The sequence below is a fragment of the Bombyx mori genome, chromosome 27 (assembly GCF_030269925.1).
Source record: "Bombyx mori chromosome 27, ASM3026992v2".
NCBI classification, from domain to species: Eukaryota; Metazoa; Arthropoda; class Insecta; order Lepidoptera; family Bombycidae; genus Bombyx; species Bombyx mori.
In genome coordinates, this window is record NC_085133.1 from 4,026,346 (window position 1) to 4,050,102 (window position 23,757).

The 23,757-nt window shown below is 35.9% G+C and overlaps 1 protein-coding gene across 9 annotated transcripts in view; it reads left to right on the forward strand.

Moving 5' to 3' along the window:
- Positions 1–23,757, forward strand: part of LOC101742450 (protein pangolin, isoforms A/H/I/S) — a 229,780-nt gene that overhangs the window by 136,045 nt on the left and 69,978 nt on the right. For 2 of the 9 annotated variants that reach the window (XM_062676461.1, XM_062676462.1), the window contains exon 1: positions 13,101–13,734. The exons of 6 other annotated variants lie outside the window; for them this stretch is intronic. In XM_062676461.1, coding sequence (XP_062532445.1) covers positions 13,546–13,734 — 189 coding nt within the window. In that variant the 5' untranslated portion in view covers positions 13,101–13,545. Of the gene's footprint in view, positions 1–13,100; positions 13,735–23,757 lie in introns of those variants that run through there. One more of the 9 variants, XM_038020922.2, reaches the window with a different exon arrangement.

Below are 23,757 nucleotides of genomic sequence, written 5' to 3' on the forward strand. Positions count from 1 at the left end.
TTACTGATCGAAATTCGATATAATTACTCGTATTTCAAAATTTCGATTCATTAACGTATACAATTTTCAATCTAAAAAAGAATACTGTTAGGTATATTAATTTAAGCTAGTCAACTACTAAACAAAAAAAACTCGATTGACAAACAGCACAAAACGTTGTTTTGTCTGTGCTTGCTTATATATTAAAAAAAAAAAAGTAGATTATATTATGTTTAAGTTAATTATCGATAAAGTTGATTATTGAAAACACGAATACAATAACATTTTCTGAAAATAAATCGTAGCTAGATCGATTTATCGCCCCCGAAATTCTCTTTAGTATACTAAATTTTATGAAAATCGTTGGAGCCATTTTAGAGATTCAGATTATATATTTATTTATATACAAGAATTGCTCGTTTAAAAATATAAGATGTAAAATAAAATACAACATTTTTGGACGTTACTTTTGAAGAAGCCGCCAATTTGTCTTCAGCAACTTGCAGATTGGACGGAAGAAGAACAATGTCGAGGTTTCATTTCTTGGATTTATCCGGTCAATTTCAAGCACATAGTTTGAATATAAACACAACACGCGCTTATACGAGTATACAAAATAAATTGATAATACTACTGACTGGGAAAAAACTCATTGACAATAATACTGGCTGTTAATAAAACTTAAGGTGTGCTGACTGACATAAGCGTCATACAATGTGAAACAGCGTTTAGTCGCGTTTAAGTACTTGAATGCTTGTACAAGTTGTTTTCACACTTATGATTGGCTATACAACTATCTTCCTTTTCGAGAACTATTTGCATACACCCTGTATATTAACTTAGGCAGACAAAATTATGCGACAAGAAAACTTCGTATGCACTAATATCAACAGGTTAATTGAGATTTGACTCATGAATACACAGTTTCAAACCAAACGAGACATCAAAGAACGTTTTACTAGAGAAAATCCGTGTTGGATGAAAGAAAACTTAGTTTTGCGAAATTGAAATATAACTTTGAAGCTTATATTGGAGGTGATGTAAATTTTAATATTCATAAGTATTTTATTCACTTTTTACTGGGTCGAATGAGCAAACAAGATTACCGTCATAGACGTCTCCGATGTCAGGGTCACACGCAAATCGCTGTCAACAGCGAAGGATATTTCAATTTTCGTTTAAAGGATAATAATTACAAAGTCAGAGCATGATGATTCAAAGCCAAAATTATCTCTGGCGGCGCGTAAGTGAACTCAGTAATAGAAATAAAGGGTTATAAAGTAAACATAAGTTGATGACAGACTCACCGGTTACTCACGACATGTCTCATATATTAATATACTAGCTTTTGCCCGCGTCTCCGTCCGCGTGGAATAGGTACTTTGGCATAACGCTAAATTTTACCCCCCACTTCATTTATGTAGAAAGTGAAAATGTTTTTGAATTATAGAATTTTAAGGAGCTATTTAAACCCCTATTTTGAAACATTTTTTATTGGTGCTTCACTTGTATTGGTCTTACTGTGATGTTTAATTAGCCTTCCTCAATAAATGGCCTATCAAACACTGAAAGAATTTTTCAAATCGGACCAGTAAGTAGTTCCTGAGATTAGCGTGTTCAAACAAACAAACTCTTCAGCTTTATCTATATATTAATACGTGAAGCAAAAACTTTGTACCCTTTTTACGAAATTTGCGCGGACGGTGGAATATGAAATTTTCCACACTTATAGAGAATATAGAGAAGAAGTGCACAATGCTAATATTTTTTTTAAATAAAGCATAAAAGATACATTAAATCAATAAAGAAAACATTACACACACTACATACCATGTAATTGACGCACACACGCATGCATACTATTTATTTTCAAACTTTTGTTCTTGGCGTCTGTTGTCAAATTGAGAATAGAATATGGTTTGTCTTTGTTAATATTTTTTATAGTGTATTGGCGAAATTTGTGATTATAGAAGTATAAAATACAATCATAATTAGTGTACAAACTTACAATTCCAATTAATTATAGTCGAATTTCGACTACTGCGGGACCTCTAGTAATATTAAATAAGTATAGATTCGATCAATATAGGAGCACAAACAACAAAACACGGATTCAATATTATTATTTTCTACGGTATTCATTTGTCGTAGACTTAATTAAAGATCATTTTACGATTTAAACTCATGTTTTTTATTGTCATTATATTATTTTTGGCTCTGGCTACGCTCGGGTCTTTAACAAAATATTCAACGACGTTTTATTAAAAAAAAAAAGAACACTTATTGCGGCATAACTATAATAGTTAAACATATGCTGTCGCGACTTTTTTGTAAATAATTATGTGTTCAACAAAGTCGTAGTACATTATTTTATTCTATTATCAATATTTTTCTCAGGGCACGCGATGTAAAGAATATTTTAGGTAATTTTTTTACACCTTGGGTTACATTATTGAACTTTTAGTAAGAATCCCTAATTTTTTTCAAAAAAGATTATAGCCTATGTCACTCGGGAATAGTGTAGCTTCCAAACAGTGAAAGAATTTTTCAAATCGGTTCAGTAGTTTCGGAGCCTATTCGATACAAACAAACAAACAAATCTTTCCTCTTTATAATATTATTAATTAATTAATTAATAAAGATAATATGTTTTATGACATATCCCTCTGATTCCGCTCTATCGTATTGCTGTATGTTGCATATACATACTCCAAAAGAAGTTCATATTAAATACAAATAACTACAAAGACGTTTTTGCAAAAACACAAACAAATATTAATCCCATTTTCTCGTTTCTGAAAACGAATACGACACAAGTACACTTTCTAGAATATTCTCGTGCATTTCCAACGGATGGTAATTGCCCAGAAACTCCCATTTCGAACCCCGGCCCCCCAGCCTCCCGAAGGTAGGGTGGGAACTGCCACCCCTTCAGTCTAGATTCTAGACCCGAGACCTAATCTCGTCGGAATGGAATTGTCTGAAACGTATATACGTTAATGTATTATGCATGTGCTTTCGACTGGGAAAATTGGATGAATTTTTCACTCGAGAACTGTTTACGGCTCACGAGAAATAACCTATTGATTAATACGTGAAGCAAAAACTTTGTTTTACGAAAATTGCGCGGACGGAGGAGTATGAAATTATCTACACTTATAGAGAATATAGAGAAGAAGTGCACAATGCTAATATTTTTTAAAAATAATACATAAAAGATACATTAAATCAATAAAGAAAACATTACACACACGACATACCCATGCATTTGACGCACACACGCATGCATACTATTTATTGTCAAACTTTTGTTCTTGACGTCTGTGGTCAAATTGAGAATAGATTAAATATTGTTTGTCTTTATTAATATTTTTTTATAGTGTAGCCTTGGCGAAATTTGTGATTATAGAAGTATAAAATACAATCATAATTGTGTACAAACTTACAATTCCAATTAATTATAGTCGAATCTCGACTACTGCAGGACCTCTAGTAACCTATTAATTTCTCAAAACATTTGATCTGTAGAATTATTTAACGTTACCAATGCGAAAATGTCTTAGTTTTTTCTTCAATACGTTGAGTTGATAAGAGATTAGTGAGAGAACTTATCGTTGTTTCTGAAGAGAAAACTAGTGTTTCATTACTAGAATATCTGAAAGCGATTGGAATCGCCACGGAATCTTTTATCTTAATTATCTTCATCGAATAGATCGTGTTGCTACGATAGATGAATTAAGAAAACTTCGATTATAAAAATTGCATAATAGATTCCTATTTTAAAGATGAGACAGCTTCTTTTTTTTATTGCTTAAATAGGCGGACGAGTTACTGGAGCCCATGGACATCTGCAACGTAAATGCCGCTACCCACCTTGAGATATGACTTCTAAGGTGTCAGTATAGTTACAACCGCTGCCCCACCCTTCAAATCGAAACGCATTACTGCTTCACGGCAGAAATAGGCAATACAATTGATCTTACCTCGTGACCCAACGTCGGAGACATTCGTGTTGTGATCTATGAGCTCCGGTAAGTACTTAACCAAGTAGACCGCTTGTCGAGATTGTTCAGGATTATTCAGGGAAAAAAGAAAAAAAACTCAAAATCGATTAATGTTGGCATCAACGAAATACAAAATGTTAATTACCAAAATGTCATTTCATTCGTGATGCTCCATCAGAATGCCCTATCGTGTTCCCACGGACGTAATCATCACGCATTACCGAGACAACCATAATCATAAATTCAATAACTTTAGCCCTTTCGTTACGACCACTTCAATTGCGCAGATTGACCCTATCCCCTAACAGCCCTTAAACGAGCGTTCAATTTCACACCGACTGTTACTAAAAACGAAAATATTAAATCCAATTTACTTACCCCATACATAGCCCCTCGATTATCCGCATAGGAAAAAAAAAACATGAATTATGAGTATTATAACCTCTCATAGCCATTGTGCGGTAATCGGCGATTCTTTGTAAATACGCACAGCGCGCCACCCCGCTTGTTTGCTCGTTCAAAAAAAAATGAGAATATGATTTTATGGCAGGTTAAATCCATTATAAGTGGGGATTAAGTTATGAGTAATATTTCCATTTGTTTGGGGGCATTTAACGAGCCATTTGACGCCTTTTCGCATCGCGTGCGTGCGCGCCGCGTCGAGATAACCTACAATTAAATCGCCATCTTGCGTCTAAAGCGATGTTTTATTGAATGTTTGTTTTGATGACAGGTGAATTATAATGATCGGAATGCTGATTAAACGATGGCACGTTGATGGAGCTTTTTGATTCGGCCACTTAATTTCATGCTAGTTTAGTTTGATGGTTCTCACTTAACGACATTACTACGTGGCTTTTAAGGGTGTTTCCATTTATTCACCTCGTGTTTTCACCTTGTGCGCTTAATACGAAGTTTTTCCTCATAAATATGGATGGACCTCCGCCTGTGACGTCAGATATGTACCCTGAGCACATATTCTGTATTAATTTTCATCGAATCCAAAATCAAAGGACGCTATTCCCGAAGGATCTGGCCACGTAATGCGCCCATTTTCTGGACAAAGCGGATTATTTCGGTGTTGTCCAAAGCCCATTATCATAATGTGGTGACGTGATGCCCTTGTCACCGTTTTTTTTTTTGGTCTTTTTTCGCTTCTCACACTGTGTGGTCTAATAGTGTGTTGGTTTTTAAGTCGTTCCGAGAATCGATGACCTGACCGCTTGTTTATCGAACCATCAATTACGTTATATCAAATGTGAAGCAATTTTCTAGAAGCGTCTAATTTCGAACCGTATACTTTGCCGCTAAAGGCACGTTTGACGGGCGCAAACATGATATTCAAGTAATGACGAAATTATTGAATGTTTACCGATACCCTCTACGTTTGCAAACAAACACTCAATTACTGAAACAAGGAAAAGAAAGATAGCCTATCGGTACTGTAATGTCGCAGAAGACATGGCACGCCATTGCACCGACCGCAGTTGTTGAATGAGTAAAGTTTTCCCATAAAAAAGTGGTTTCAACATTTATATTTCACAAGCATTGTTTGAGTAATTGCCCGCCCTGCGAAATAACCTAATGGGCGTACTTAGAATGTAGTAAAAAATCGATTCACCCATATTTGTTGTTAATTATTGTCGGTTGAGCCGTCTTTCCGCTTCTGCTGGTTCGAATACGATTTAAGACCCTCCCTGGTCCAATTACAGAGTTCTCAAAAGTCTCCCTTCTGCCCTCCCCCTCTCGTTTTTAGATCGAGCCTCGTTTTAATGACCTCTCCAGTCCCGATGTTCATTTGTCGCGAGGGTTTTGCGTACGATTATTTTACTTTTTTTTCCTTTTTTTTCTCGTGTTCAGCAACTTGAGCGTTACGGAGAAAGGTTCGTAACGGTTTTGTTCAATTTCTATGTGTTTTCTTTTGCATTTTTATTTCGTGGAAATCTAAAATAATAATTAAAAAAAACGTTCTGTACTCATCCGCCCCTATGCAATTTACTCAATCTCATACTAATTGTTTAAAATTCACTAGCGCACCCCATATTAAAAAATTTGTCCCCATTAGTTGTCCCATAGAGCATTTTCGCTGACGCGAGGGGGCTTTTATGCATGTTGTTTGGAATCCTGTAATTTCGAACGATTCTGCAGTTTACCCCGGTTTTCGTTGTAATTGTGGAGAGGGCTTGATGTTAATTCAAAATTACTCCGGCAGTCTTTTGTTGTCGATTTTTAATCTTCACTAATGCCCACGAACAGAATTGATTGAAAATATTGCTTTGATGTGTATTCAGTATGTATTTACAAAAAAGACTTATTAGTATTTACGTCTTATGTTTCTTAAATGGCCTTTGTGCTTAATGAAAAACAATATTACTGTTTTTTTTAATAACTTTATCCTCCTCCTCGCGTCGTTTCTTCACTGCTGAGGGTCGTGACCATTATACTTCGACATGATTTTACTTCTTGTAATATCCCGCCAGCGCCTCCGATTATTGGCCGCACGAAGGGCGTCGTGGAATGGGATCTCTAGTGTGGTGCGGATTTGGTCGAACCACCTTGTCGGACTGCGCCCGCGCGGTCTCTTTCCCTCGATCTTCCCTGTCACGAATAGTCTAAGCTATCCGGTGTGTATAACTTTATATTAGACACAAAAAACCTCCAAAATTGCGTAATGTTAACATACATTCGAACCAAAATTCACACATCACACATCAACTTCATCATATAGATGCAAATATCGAGTCGGTGTCAAACAAAAGATACGAATGCTGATTGATCACCGAGCAAATTCAGACAGAGCAAACAAAAACCAAAATAGCAGATACCTATTTCGCGTTCAAATATTGTATTGTGAACTGTCCGCGATACGCCTTCCCAGGAACGTGACGAGATTGCATGCGTCACCCATATACTTTATAACCATAGCCTTAAGGGCGGAAATAGTAGTGACTGTAGGAGAAACGGATTTAAAAAAAACGACATTTTAAAGCACAACGCCACGACATGTGTCATCACATAATGTCAACGGAGGGATTATGATAACCATCGTACCGATCCCATCTAGAGTTGGGGAATCACCCTTTGCGATCTCGATTCGGCATAGATATACGGAAGCTGGCAATTGCAAATTGCGCTCTAAACTTTAAGGATTACGATTGAAAATCGCGTATGCCTACGAAAAAGCAGAGGGTGCTCCAGAAAAGACAATTTAACCCTAAAAAATGGAGCACGGACATTAATCCGCATGTAATATCGCAAATTTGTCATCGGTCCGTCGGTTTTAGTGCGCATCTGTCATTTTATACGGAATTCGATTTGCCGCTATCAGCACAGTCGATGACAGCTCGTGTTTTTCATATAGGTACTCACTAAAAATGCCCAAAATGTCCATGCGTATTCTACTATTGGGCCGTGAATTGATTACCAGACTAAGAATAAGGTGACGAATTCTTCGTTATTTTTTTTTATAGCTTAAATGGGTGGACGAGCTCACGGCCCACCTGGTGTTAAGTGGTAACCGGAGCCCATAAATATCTATAACGTAAATGTTATTTGTCTAGTGGTTAAATAAGTGTGTATGACGTTCTTCTTCAAACGTGGATTGTAGCGAGTAGTTATTGGTAGGCAGCGGCTTGGCTGTGCCCTTAGCATTACTGACGTCCATGGGCGAAATGGGTAACCATCCACCTACTAGTGGGCCGTATGGTCGTCTGCCTATAAAGGCAATAAGAAAAAACAGTGCAATTGAGACTTACAACTCATATCTGAAGCTGAGCGACGTCTGTCACGTCGTGATCTCCATCGACCCTGGTAACCACTTAAGATCATGTGGGGCGTATGCTGGTTCAACCATTAAAGTGATAAACAAATAAAAATAAGATCGAGTGACTAAATAGCGATCACACTTTAGATATGTTTTTTTGTTTAATTAATAAATAATCACTAATAGTAACTGGGAACAAATCACGCACGGTTATCCGGCCCCAACTCAGCATTACCTGTGTTAAGGGTACCAGAGACTGATAAACATATGTATATATGTTTAAATATATAGATAATAAACACCCGGACAAAGAGCAAAAAAAACCTGCTCATCACACAATGTTTGCCCGACGTGGAGATCGAACCCACGACCTTCCGAGTAACAGTCGGCCCGCTAACTACTGCTCCACCAAGTCAGTCCATTCAAGTTACAAAAACTTAACCGATGATACTCCGAGACCCCTTTTAGTCTGTCAATAACGTTCCCTAATATGAAACGGCTAATAAAATCCGCAACTTAAATTCGTTGGAGCGATAATAAATTGCCCTTTTTGACGTCTTATTTAGCGGATGCGTTTCACGTGTCAGTATCAGGGGAGGGGTAAGTCGCACGGGGCCACACGGGGCCCATAAATGTATTCAGGTCCTCGATAACGCCACGTGGCGTCTTCAGGTGACATGACCGGGGTCTTTCACCCTGCACACGGACCACGTATTCTTTGTTATTTCAAACGATGTTTTTCATTAAAGATAAATTCTGAAAATTCGTCTTTTTTTATTTATTAAATGGGTGGAAGAGCTCACAGCCCACCTGGCGTTAAGTGGTTACTGTGGTTACTGAAGCCCATAGACATCTACAACGTAAATGCGCTACACACCTTGAGATATAAGTTCTAAGGTCTCAGTATAGTTACAACGGCTGCCCCACCCTTCAAGCCGAAACGCATTACTGCTTCACGGCAGAAATAGGCAGGGTGGTGATACCTATCCGTGCGGACTCACAAGGTCCTACCACCAGTAAATAGGTATAGTAAAGGTCCTACCACCGTCTTGAAATAAAATAGAGGTCAAGGTGGAGGACACAGCCCACTGAGTTTCTCGCCGGATCTTCTCAGTGGGTCGCGTTTCCGATCCGGTGGTAGATTCTGCGAAGCACGGCTCTTGCTAGGGTTCGTGTTAGCAACGTCATCAGGTTTGAGCCCCGTGAGCTCACCTACTAGTTAGGGTTACGCTGGAATAGCCTCTCAAGGCTACCAGCTTAGGTAGGAAAAAAAAAAGTGTGCTTTTTATTGTACATTAATGTAAAATAAACACAAATGCAAAAGTGGAATTGACGGTCTAATGAAATTAAAAGAGATCTCTTCACGATTTTGTCTTCGTGGCCTAAAAGATAAGACGCCCGGTGTACTTACTTGTTTCGAGCGATTATGCCGGTGTTCGAATCCTGCAGGCAGCTACTTATTTTTCGAATAAAATATGTACTTGACAAATATTCAACGAACGACTTTCACGATGAAGAAATAGCAAATCTATACTCTATACTGTCTATACTAATATTATAAAGAGGAAAGATTTGTTTGTTTGTTTGTTTCGAATAGGCTCCGAAACTACTGGACTGATTTGAAAAATTATTTTTCCATTAGAAGCCGACATTGTCCCTGATGAACATAGGCTACTTTTTTTTAATTTTTATTTATTTATTTTTTTGGTTTCATGTGTGTTTTAATGTTTCCGAAGCGAAGCGAGGGCGGGTCGCTAGTAAATAAATAAAAGTGTGGGGTGCTTTTCAGAATATTATCAAAATAACCCTTCTACTCATAATATCTGTTCATAAAATATGTATAACTACTTATACCATGCACCCCACGTTTTTTTTTACTATAAAATCATTTTTTCTTACACTGTTTTTAATTCTAATTTATTAAAATTTCTTTTCTATTTTTTAGTTGGATTTTCTATAAAAGCGTATTTTTTTAAACTATTATTTATTTCTAATTAGACCCTCCATCTTTATAATGAAGACTTTTATCAAATTGCATATTATTGTGTCTCTTTCTATTTTTTGTAAGGCCAAGTTCACACGGGCGTACAAAATAAAACTCGACGAATTTCGGCACTCCTCGGTCGCGTGTCACGGACAGATTCAACAAACCGTGAACGTATCGTGTTTAATTGCTTAAAACATTTTTCGAAGTAAGCCGTCTTCGTATCTTTCGTTCGTACGTAGCCTGAGTATAGCTACAGTATATCTTTAGTATTAACAGTCACTTTCAATTATAAAAGAAATCAAAGACGCTGCGCTTGAGCCGTAAGCTAGGGTTGGTACTTGTTTATTAATAAAAATCTAAGTTCGTTAATTTTTAATAAGATAGAAAACGATAATGTGTAAAACGACTTATAGATAATGTTTAAATAAATAATATAAAATTCTAGCTACCTTGTGAGGTAATTTTCCCAGTTGCAACAAGACACTATCTATATATTAATACGTGAAGCAAAAATTTTGTACGCCTTTTTATGAAAATTGCGCCGACGGAGGATTATGAAATTTCTCCCAACTTATAGAGAAGATAGGGAAGGAGTGCAGAATATTAATATGTTCTTAAATTATGCTTAAAAAACGTATTAAATCAATTTAACAAAAAACATTACACACACTACCATATACTTGACGCACACACGCATGCATACTATTTGTTTATTGTCAAACTTTTCTTATTGATTATAGTCTGTGAATAAATTGAGAATAGATTAAATATGTAATGTATGTCTTTATTAATATTTATTTATAGTGTAGTCTTGGCGAAATCTGGGATTATATAATAGAAGTACAATACAATACAATCATAATAGTGTACAAACTTATAATTTAAATAAATAGTCGAATTTCGACTACCACGGGACCACTAGTATAATGTAATACGTTAAAATACACGAAACTGTCCTTAATTATTTACTAACATTAAATAAATGTTTAATACAGTTGTTATATTTCCGTTTGACCAATATGCTGGTCTCGTGTCGGCGACAGGACGGGAGCGATGGCCGTGAACACATCGTTTTAAATCGGATCCGAGTTTGCTTGAAAATGTTTTATTAAAATTTTATATTTAAAAATATTTAAGGAACAAAATTTTAATCCCATGTCTACTAGTTGCTTGTTACGGGTTCTGCGGCAAACGAAGGGAAGCTGTTCCAACTCCTTTTTTTTTATTGCTTAGATGGGTGGACGAGGTCACAGCCCATCTGGTGTTCAGTGGCTACTGGAGCCCATAGACATCTACACGGTAAATGCGCCATCCACCTTGAGATGTAAGTTCTAAGGGTCTCAAGTACAGTCACAACGGCTGCCCCACCCTTCAAACCGAAACGCATTACTGCTTCACGGCAGAAATAGGCAGAGTGGTGGTACCTACCCGCGCGTACTCATAAGAGGTCCTACCACCAGTAATTACGCAAATTATAATTTTGCGGGTTTGATTTTCATTACACGATGTTATTCACCGTGGAAGTCAATCGTGAACATTTGTTGAGTACGTATTTCATTAGAAAAATTGGTACCCGCCTGAGATTCGAACATCGGTGCATCGCTCAACACGAATGCACCGGATGTCTTATCCTTTAGGCCACGACGACTTCAATATTTTCGACTTCAATTCCATATAAATTTGAGTTAATTTTTACGCGATCGAGAAGTTAAAAAACTCGCACTAAGCACACACTACCTCAAAAAGGGTAAACATTTAACATGAAGTGAAGTGGTGAGCTCGTCTGTTCATAAAAAAATATGTAAAACGGATTATCGACGTAATTATCGACATTAAAATCAAATGATTTATGACAAGCAGACGCCTAGACGGAACTTAATACTAACGCAAAAGGAACGTCCGCCCAGCCAAACCTAGACTTTCGTTTGCAGAATATTAAACATTTCCTGCTACTTATTCTTTTTGGCCGAAATGTTAAACAGTTCACTTTTATAGCTTTATAATTGGGATTAGGATTTTATTCTGAATTCGTAATGATAAAAATATATGCCGTGTTCAAATTTATAACTTGAATAACTAAGTTTTTTACAAACTTCAAAATAAAGACGCCCTGTAATGCGAGGTGGATGTTTTTATTTATAAAACTCTGCTGGTGAGGGGAGTGCTCTGGGGAATTGTTCGAGATGATACCGGCATCTCGTTTTTACCATCGCACCGCTCGCCACGGGAGTAGAGTTCATCCATACTACCTAGAGCCACTGCGGTCATCCACAGTGCGTTTCCAGAGATCTTTTTTGCCACGTACCATCCGGCTATGGAATGAGCTCCCCTCCACGGTGTTTCCCGAGCGCTATGACATGTCCTTCTTCAAACGAGGCTTGTGGAGAGTATTAAGCGGTAGGCAACGGCTTGGCTCTGCCCCTGGCATTACTGAAGTCCATAGGCGACGGTAACCAATCACCATCAGGTGGGCCGTATGCCCGTTTGCCTACAAAGAAAATAAAAAAAAAAACAAGTGCATGCCACACAATTGTCTCTGAGGAGTTATGCGGTCAAGACCCCACCTCAAAATCGATTAATGTTAATTTTAAATATGCGCGCGAGCCTTTAGTGAATATTACTCAAAATAGAGCTGTCACAAAATATGTTTAAGTAAACGCAAAACGCAATATGGCGCTAGCGGCGCGTTGTGTCGTCGGCAAAACAGCTTCAATGACAGCTAGAACGTCAAATCAACAGCGTGAAACTCTTAAAGTACAAATAGGTACATACATAAATAGGTATCACCTACCTATTTATTTTTCATAGGACTTTTTGGCGGGAACGCGAGGTGTGAAGTTGTGCTATTTGTTTTATTTTGTTTATTTAGTGTTTCTTCAGATTTAAATGTGTAATAGCGGTGGTTTATTAACCTTTTAGTATTTGTGAAAGTGCACAAATGTGGGAAAATGAAACAAAGCCGTTGGACGTGACTTCTCGGGATCCTCCAAAAAGTCCACTGAAAAAATCTCAGTAAACGACCACCATTTCACTGAGATTATATTTCATCCCTTATCTCATTTCATTTAATTTCATCCCAGTTGATTAATGTATCAAATTCATTTCATTTCACTCCATATTATCATTTTTCATAAAAATATCCCATATCATATTATCATCTCATCTCATTTCAATTCATTTCATGCCATGCCATGCCATTCCATGCCATGCCTCGTATTAATCAGCTTCATTTCATTTTATAAGATCATATTTCATAAAAAAAATATATATATAAAAGATTAGGCTGTATGGTGTGATACCTTTTCCTTTCTATTTGGAAAAATAATACTACTATTAATTTTTCATACTTCAGTGTATAAATCAGATGATTTGACAATGCAGCTGTCACTGTCATAAAATGTGGAAACAAACCAAAACAAACTGAGCAATCAGCTAGAAAAAGTGATTTTGGTGATAAAAGCAGTGATAAAGATATTATTATGTTTACATGCCTTTATAGTGATTTAATATATAACAATTGACATATATTGAACTCGCCCTTTTTTACAAAAATGAAATGGCGCGTCAAGATTTATATAAACTCTGTTGTAGAAAGAGTCAGACACATTTTATATTTAAAATCAAATTTAGCTTAATAACTCAAGAGCGCAATAATAGATAATAACAGCAGATCCATAAAATGTATATCAAGCCTATATATGGTGCAACGTATTGTATTGCTACATAGTTGGAGAGGTTGAATAGCTATGACATGTGAATTATAAGGGCCACAGTTGGAAATTTTGCAAGCATAAATCATAATTTTTATAAAAATGAAGGTCACGCCTCCATTTGAAACATATAAACCACAACACACAACAACAACAGGAGAGAATATAAAGATTGAACTAGTGCCGGAAGATGACAGTTTAGTATCTCAGCAACCCCAAAGAATTTCAGCAGCGGAGAAAGTAATAATCGAAAAGCTTGTGGCTGAATGGCTACGAAAACTTATTTTGCAGGTCAGTTTCTCTGAGTATTTGAGTCTGATTGTGTGTGAAAGAAAGCTGAAACTACTGTTTATTAGTATATGAACCAAAAAAAAAATAATGAAATATACACAAGCACAGTTCTGCTGAGAAACAATTTATACTTTGTAGTGAAATTATAAAGTTTGGTCCATTGCTATCAATAGCCCAGGATCTTCAGCCTTTCACCTGTCAATATATATATGAGAAAATTAAGTATGTGGTTTTCAATTAGAACAATTAAGAACAAACAAAGGCTTTTCAAAAAAAATTAAGAAAAAATAATAATAATGGTTTTGATAATATCATTTATCAAATATTGTGCCTGCTTTTGATAATTGTAGATAAATTAAAAGTTTTAAACGTTATAAGAAACAGGATTTATCTGGTTAAGTTGCAACATTACTTAGTCTTTATGGGTACTTCATGAAGGCTCTTTGCATAGCATCGGCAAAATACAATACGGACGCTTAATAAATTCATGTATTCCATATATTTGCTTATGGAAATTGTTATTATTTTCCGCCTGGTTTGAATTATATCTTGGTGTTTGTCTAGATCTGATTCCATAAGCCACATTTTATATCTTGTTAATGACTTATTAAAAAAAATATATATATATACTGTTAGATTTTTTTTATCACAAAATTTTAAGATTGTTTACTAGTAAAATAATATTCTAAATGAATGTAAAATATATAGATTTTCTTAATTAATTGCTCGTATAGAGATTTCATGACCCATCTGGTGCTAAGTGGTGACCAAAGTCCATAAAATCTCAACATAAGTACTACCATTGTCCTTAAGACATATACTGAGATATTATACTATACTTAGAATGCTTAAATTAGAATAATATACAACACCACAGTACCATATGGCCCAAGTCTAAATATTTTATTAGATAATTAATTACAACTTGATATTAGTAAAGATCTCAGTTTCAAAGTTGAACAATTAATAATAATGTTCTTATGAGATAATTAGGAAGGCAATGAATTATCCAAAATGTACATGTGAATCTTTTATTAGTTACATATTTAATTAAGCTGATACGTTATTTAACTTTGTTTACTTAAGACTTTTATTTTTATTTTTTATTTCTTAGATGTGTGGTCGAGCTCACAGCCCACCTGGTGTTAAGTGGTTACTGGAGCCCATAGACATCTACAATGTAAATGCGCCACCCACCTTGAGATATAAGTTCGAAGGTCTCAAGTATAGTTAAAACGGCTGCCCCGCCCTTCAAACCGAAACCCATTACTGCTTCACGGTAGAAATAGGCAGGGTGGTGGTACCTACCCGTGCGGACTCGCAAGAGGTCCTACCACTAGTAAATGTATGGAGTCCATTGACAAACTGGTCTAAAAATGCTGCTGTATTAATATTTTATAATAAATTATGAAATTGTTAAGTATAAAAGATCTGTTGTTGATCTATCATCTAATATCTCGGATCAGATTTCGATGAAACCGTTTTGTAACAGCTTGTACTTTAGAATAGTACATAGGCTATTCTATAATAAGATCGACGTACAAGCGGCTCGCGAATCGTTTACAGAATATGTTTTTCATAAATTTAACGGAGTGTAACTGGATTTCACGAAATATGCATAGTTTAGGTTCGTAACCTCAAGCCAGAGACTAACTAATATCCATGAATATATTGATATAAATAATTCTACAGCTAGGTCGCAATGAAAACGACATTCACTTCGTAATGTTTGTGCTCTGGGGTTGTCCATGAATATTAAAAAAAAAAAAAACAAAAAGCAGCTTGTGTCTTTATCCATAGACTTTTTATGTAGTATATTTTAATCTTAGGCAAAGGTATCTCTAGCCCGTCTAGCACCCGTGTGCAATCCTAGCGCCCTCTTAGTAAGCGCGAAATGGAATAGGTACAAATGTAACAGGTTCATTGAAAGTGCGGAGGTCGGCGTCCCCTAACACCGCTACGCCCACACCCTGCATCATAGACAAAGCCGCATCTGATGTAATAGAAGCAAAACAAAAAATACTCGTTGCAAATTTTAAAGGGTGCCCTTTACAAGAGTCACCTGTCAAACCCTTGAAAGGACATTCATGATACTTATGCCTTATACGGATGTAAAAAATGAAAAATTCCTAAATTAATTGTCCGAACATTCATTAGGGGAGAAAATTGTCTCAGCCGTAATTAAAATACATTTACCGTTGGTTACATAACGCCGTGTGCGACACCCGATACCAATCGAATTTGATACCAACAGAAGAAGATATACGCACCAAATTGAACTTAAATATATAAAATTTTTATCTTTGTTTAGTAGTAAATAGAAAAAGCAGCATCGCATGCATTAAAGCCTTCTTCAAACACGTAAATAATATGTTTATAACACACAACTAATATTACTTTAAATTTACCATAATAAAATTGAAAATGACGGAGCTGATATTTGCTCGTAAAATTTTCGCACGCTCTTTTATTTACTGCCTAGTTGAGTAGAAGAGCTCACGGCCCACCTGGTGTTAACCGGAGCTCATATATATCTACAACGTAAATGGCACCTACCTTCCTTGAGATATGAGTTTTAAGATCTGAGTCTTACAGTACTACGGCTGCCCCACCCTTCTTGCCTGCGGGATTCGAACATCGTTGCATCGCTAGATACGAACGCACCGGATGTCTTATCCTTTACGTCATTATGACAGCAAATAATACAATAACATATTATTGTATAATATGTAGTATTAATGAAATTTCTATTAAAACTAATCGAGGAAAATAAAATAGAATTGGGCCAGTTAGTGAATTGGATCTATTTGTTAAATATAGATTTCAATTTAAAAATATCGCTTGCCTGAGGTAGCAACTAATATCCATAAAAAAACACATCATCGATGGCTAACTCGATAATAACTTATCGCAAGGAAAATGCGAAAAAACAAAACACCAGCAATTATCAATTTGCTACTTACGGTAAAAGTCGTTGATCATTCGAACGTGTATCTGCTACCAAGCAATTAACAATAACAACTCTATTTATAATTTAAATAAAGTTTATTATTTATTGCCAACGCGCCAGGGTAGAGTAGGGCTTTGAAAGAAATTAATTACGCGGTTTTGTAGTTTTTGTTTAGCTTCGTTTTGTTGAATGCAAAAAGTAAATATATGGGGATGAATGTATGTACTGTTCTTTTGTTTGCGACGGAACTTCATAAGTTTCATACTCAGTTTGGAAGTTAAGAACGTGTTTTGTATTATGTTAAATTTCCAAAACCGTTAGACGATTATCGCGGTATATAAATTGAAGGAATAGATTTTTGATTGATCAATAATAATAGTAGCAGATTGCAACACAACAGCCGTAACATTTTCAGTAGGTATTTGCTAAAAACGGTTGCTTGGAGCAAGAGAAGATCACCAGCGATAAGATCGTCTATTTTACGAATTATACCGGCCTGTTGATTGCTTACAACTTTAATTCAAGACATGAGTGGATGAAGGGGTTAAGTACCGTTTTTAAGATTTTTGAGTGAAGGTGTTATGTTTTTTTTATTTATTGCTTAGGTTGGTGGACGAGCTCACAGCCCACCTGGTGTTAAGTGGTCACTGGAGCCCATTGACATCTACAACTTAAATGCGCCACCCACCTTGAGATATAAGTTCTAAGGTCTCAATATATTTACAACGGCTATCACAACCTTCAAGCCGAAACGCATTGCTGCTTCACGGCAGAAATAGGCAGGGTGGTGGTACCCACCCGATAGGACTCACTAGAGGTCCTACCACCATTAAACCTGTGCCTATAAACTTTAATATTAGACCTTAAAACTCTGGGTTTAAGGGCTATTTTTAGAAATTGCATGTGATGGAGTTATGTACGAAGAAAAAGTATAAGTAACAAAAGTATTGTTGCCCGTTTTCGCAAAATTAACAAATTGTATCGATATCCCGTTCATCTACTCATGTCTTTAATTATAAAAAAAAAGAACACAATATTCCTAACCTAAAAGTACATGTTATTATCCGCAACATGCTTCGTCAGATTACAGAAATAAAGTTATCCGCCACATGCTTCGTCAAAAAGTACAATACTTACTTTCAGCTGCAAGCGTCGTCATAAGTAACATAAAGGACCACGCTAACAGCAACGCGCGCGTAGGCTACGGCTAGTCAAACAATTATGTTCTTCCATAAACAACATAGTGTTTGTCTATAACTAGAAAACATTAATTCATTATGTCTTAACATGAAATACCTACATAAACGAATGCAGTTAGGAGTATAATAGCTAAAAATAAATTATTGTCAACAGATTTTTTTTATTGTTTTGGAACTATTGAAGTGCATAATGTTTGAAAATATGTAGTATCAATACGAAACAGAAAATTGAACAAAATGAATTTAAATCTTATGGTGTCTGTCATTATTGTCCAATTTCGATCGTTGAGCGAAAACTAATAAAGTTCAACATTTAACAGCTTTTCACCATGGGATACAAGAAATGAAATATAAACGAAGATACAGATAGATAATTGAAATTGGACTCCGTGATACTCTTAATCAGGGTCACTAATGACTAAACCAATGAAGCTATCAAATAAAATAACTAATTTATCCATAGGGGAATAACATGAAAATAATATGTCCGGATAAATCAGAAAATACGGTAATTTATAATCGTGACGCTGTTTATTAGTACTAGAGGATGAGATGCTTATTAGTACTAGAGGTTTTTTTTTTGATTAATTGTTTTTTAGAAATTATATTTAAATACGAATTACATATTGATATTATATTATATTATTTGTAAATCATAGCTAGATCGATTTATCGCCCCCGAAATCCCCTGTATACTAAATTTTATGAAAATCGTTGAAACTGAACTGCAGAAACCGCAGAATCTCAGAACTGCATCAAAATCGCGACCCACTAAGAATATCCGGCGAGAAACTCAGTGGGCTGTGTTTATTGAATAGGGTACTGCTCGATTTTTATAAAAAAATTCAGAGTCCCAAGCTTAAAGCGTCAACCCTAATAACAATGTTGGGCCCGTTAAGGAATCCTATTTCTTGCGAATGTAATTAATTCATAACATCAAAAGAGGGCGGATCGAAGCCACCGCGATACGCACTGGGACCGTACCTGAATATTAATCACTGATTATCGTATAATGAGCATAACTGCCTGTTAATAATCTAAAGCCATTCACAATGCGATTCGCGTGTACATCATTTCGCACGGAGCTATAAAATTTAATCGTTCTTGCGTTGAAGTTCCCGCAATTACTTTGTTTTCGTATAAGTTTTTGTTTTGCTTTTATCATCTTAAGCTATGCTAGCAATAAAGCTTATTAGTTTCATTGGTTCAACATAAAATCTTTTATTTCTCTGTCCAAAATTGGTTGCTATGAGAAATATTATCTGTCGTCATAAATAATGCAGTATTTACAAAATTATGGTTGATTTACTGACTGTCACCTATCGGGATTTTTGGGTCTGGTATTGTCCATTATTTTATTTCAGTCTTAGTTACAAACTTGAAAAAATCACACTATTGATGAGGACTGAAAACGTTTATTGCATTACACGCGTAGATACATGACATTACGGAGGCACGTAGAGAAGTCGCTTTCTCTGACTATTTTACCAGCGTACTGCGATAGACCGAACTCGGGAAGCGTCCATACAACTGTGAATTCAAATTCCTGTCTCATTTTGTCTGACGGAATTAACTTGGCAATGTCTGTGAGATCTGTTAACAGTCAGACGGCCTCTGAGCTCGCACCTTCACAAAAAAATGGATTTCGGAAGGGGAATGTAATTACGCAGAGTAACGAGAATGGATAGAATACGGAATGAATATGTTAGAGGAAGTCTGAAAGTGACACCTGTGACAGAGAAGCTGAGAAGTGCACGTTTGGGATGGTATGGACATGTGATGAGACGAAATGAAAATGAGGTTGGTAAGAAAATGTTAACTATGAATGTGGAAGGATATAGAGGAAGAGGTAGACCTAAGAAGAAATGGATGGATTGCGTGAAAGACGATATGGGTAAGAGGGGAGTGAGCGAAGAAATGGTATATGGAAGGAGAAAACATGTTGCGCCGATCCCAGGTAAATGGGAGATGGGCAGGTTATTATTAATGAATGTAATTACGGAGAGGAATTTGGAATTACGGATGGCCAGAGTCGCGTACTGGTATCCCCAAATACAACCGGAGCTGGAAAGACTATTCTGAATGTTTGGAGGATCCTTCTCAAATCTTAAAGACCAAAAGAAATATTAAACATCTCGTTATGTAATCTATAACGTTTTCAATTGATTTGTCGAACTACTCGACTCAATCCATAAGCCTAACCGTTCATAGGGAATCCTTTCCAGTCAAATTTATATTCTCGCCTCGCCTCTTAATCCCGACGTGCTTTCCCTAAAAGCTGTCTCGTGCGCATCAAAAATTCAAAAGCCTCCGTCTGTCGGGACTGGGAAAGCTCTCTGTAAAATCTAGGCTTTAAAAGAACTGGGTAGAGCTTTGATGGTGAATGTAGGTGAGTAGGATTCTGGTGTAGAGAGCTTATTTTGAATTCAAACGATTGACTACGGTTTTGAATATAAGTTTACGGAAAGGTTTTTTTTTATTGACAATTACCATTTAGCGTTAAATGTACTAATAATTATTCGCTGTGATGTCACCAAGTCCTGCTGATGATATGAGAATTTTGAATATGTTCATTAATAATTGTACTTGAAGCATATTACTCATATTCATTCTACCACATTTAAAACAGTCATAAAAGTACATTTATTTTTATCATATAAATGTGTTTAATATTTTAAGCAGAAACACTTAGGCAGTCAATAGCAAAAACATTCAAGCTCCTTATCACTGAGCTCGAGAGCTTTTCGAGCCCGAAGCTTAGTCATACGACTCGAAAGAAGCTGATTAAATTTAAGATAAAATGTTTTTTGTCACTGCACAGATGAACAAATGTCTCAAGTGTGTCTTAATTCCTACGATATAAGAGCGAAATTGTTATGACTGGCTTCGCAGTACAGTCATCACCAAAAGCGGTAACACGAATCTAAATCTTAAATATAGCGTATTATGTCTTGTTTATCTTCGGTCTCATCAGAAAGTATTATTTCCGTGACTAGGCGATTTTGCTTACATTTAAAATATACGTAAAAGCATATGTCCGTTAAGTCTGGGATCCGTTTTAATCGTGCATCTTGATTTCTGGGATGTCTCGTCAAATTTGGCTATTTATTTGAACCGGTCCAAAGTAGTTTTTGGAGACCATCATAACAAATAAACGTACTTGTAACGTATTTCAGTAAATTAAATCAAATGCATATTTATTAACACCTAACAAGGTGATGGATTTGTCTTGAAGAAAAAGACAGAGACACATTTCACTGTTAAGACGTTAACACTCTTATATAATCCAATTATAATATCATTAATGTTAAAAATGTATTAAGAGATCACTAAATTGAGTTTCTAATTACAATCATGTAGTGTGTGGCGATCATGTAGGTGTAACGATGTAAAGGGAATTGCATATGATCTTAGAGGTCGCAGTCCGAATTCGGGTACTTGTGAACTATCACGTTTGTTATTAAATGTATACATTTATGTATATTACCGACTTTAGTTTTTAAATTATTTTCCTTCCGGCTAAACTCAATCGTAATGACAGTATATTTTGAACAAATATTATAATATGAAGGATATATTCTGTTCTTATTTCAGTGTTTGAACTACATTAGCTTTTCACAGCTTGTAACAGCTAGTTCTACGTAATATATTATGTATAGTAAACCGTATTATAGTATAATCTGCGTGGTATAGTACCCTGACGTAATTTATCTTATTATTGGCCAAGTCTATAGTCATATTATTTCAGATCCTCCCGATCCACTAACGGTGCTTTTAGGTACCTCAAGCACCGGTCATCGTTCTCGTCGAACCCGTCACTTGCGACGAAGGGCTCAACGAGTAAGTTAACCCACAGACACATCCCACTTAGATTCTCGCCGGATCTTCTCAGTGGGTCGCGTTTCCGATCCGGTGGTAGATTCTGCGAAGCACTGCTCTTGCTAGGGCTAGTGCTAGCAACGTCGTCAGGTTTGAGCTGCGTAAGTTCACCTACTAGCTCGGCGAATCTAGAATGACCCCTCGAGGTTACTAGAATTACTACTATTAGAGTTTTTAGAAAAAAAAAGGCCATAATTTCACATATCAAGAGGTGAAAATTTCGGTTAATACGCGACATTTATCTTTTAATAATAATAATAATAATAATAATATTTATTTATTCAAGCCTCTTAAAATACAAACACGTACAAAAATTCTTAACACTAGTATAATAATATACATGGCTTTTCAATATTCCCTGACTTTTATGCTAGGAAAACCTGTGTTACAAAAGTCAGTGGTACAAAAGTCAGTATCTTTGTAATTAAAGTTCCGTTTTATTTGGTACTTATTAGTATCAACACATCGATGTTTTTAATCGAACTTCAATTAAGTTCACTCCATTCAAATAAATAGCTGAAGAAGTTTTATTGTCATGATATTTTTTCCAAATTTTAAAGTTTACATGGCTCGCCTGTAAAGTTGCAAAAATGTCCCTTAAACTTTAAATAGCATTCACTTGTCTATATACGATACCGCTTTACTTTATCTATCTATACGATTAATAAAATAACTAGATGATGACCATCTTGTTGTGTCTTTAAAGCGGTTAGTTGCCCTCAATTAAGAAAAATAGTATTATTATTCGCCAATAGATGTCGGGAAGAGTTGATTATTGAAAACACACGAATAAAACAACATTTTCTGAAAATAAATCGTAGCTAGATCGATTTATCGCCCCCGAAATCCCTTGTATACTAAATTTTATGAAAATCTTTGGAGCCGTTTTCGAGATTCAGATTATATATATATTAATATACAAGAATTGCTCGTTTAAAGGTATAAGATATACATTCATACATTGAACCTCGTCTCTACGTGATCGAAACTCAACCGGATTCGATTCGATTTTTTTTTGTCTATAAATTAAATAAATATTAACATTTACGCCGATGACTGTATTGTTTGCCTTATCAAATTTAATAATACCTTTGTTTGTTGCAGGTACGCATTGTATTTTTTTTCTTCATCCGTGTATGTAGGTATTTAAAATGCATGATGTAATAAAACAATATTGAATTTTTATGACAAGTCTTTTTATGTATAGTTTGGATTTAATACAAACGGGTCGTTAATTAAATCTTAATAAGAATATTGAAGAGAGTACTATGTCCAGCAGTGGACTGGTATAGGCTGATGGTGATGATGATGAAATAAATATTTCATGATAACTTCACTCGTGTGGTAGTTATGTTTGTTTCAAACTGTATAAATGTAATGAAAGCTTCAAATTTAACTAGGATTGTTGGATCTTCATCATCATTATCAAAAGTATCATGGGTATATCATGAGTCGTCATAATTATCAAAAGTTTCACCTATCACCAATTCAATTCAATTATCACCAATTTTGTGTACTTTGCAAATATTAGTTAAATTTTTGTGACCCATAGAATGTGTTATACTGTACTTGCGTGCTAGTTATAAGCCGAATGTGCCTATCTCTATTCCTCTCTCGTACGAGGTACGTACTCGCCCACAACAAGCAGGGATGTCACTATTTACCAAAATATTTGGTAGCCCCTGCGAGACTATTGGTTAGGTAAATGTTTTTATTTATGATGTTTTTCTTAGATGGGCAAACGAGCTCAGGGCCCACCTGGTGTTAGGTGGTTACCGGAGCTCATAGATATATACAACGTAAATGCTGCAACCCACCTTGAGATATGAGTTCTAAGGTCCCAGTTTTTACAGTACAACGGCTGTCACAGCCTTCTAAGTGAGACGCATTACTGCCTCACGGTAGAAGTGGGCAGGGCGGTGGTACTTTTTTTTTGGTTAGAAGGAAATCGCCGGGCTCCCACCCTCCACTGGGGATGACGGGCGGGGTATGTCG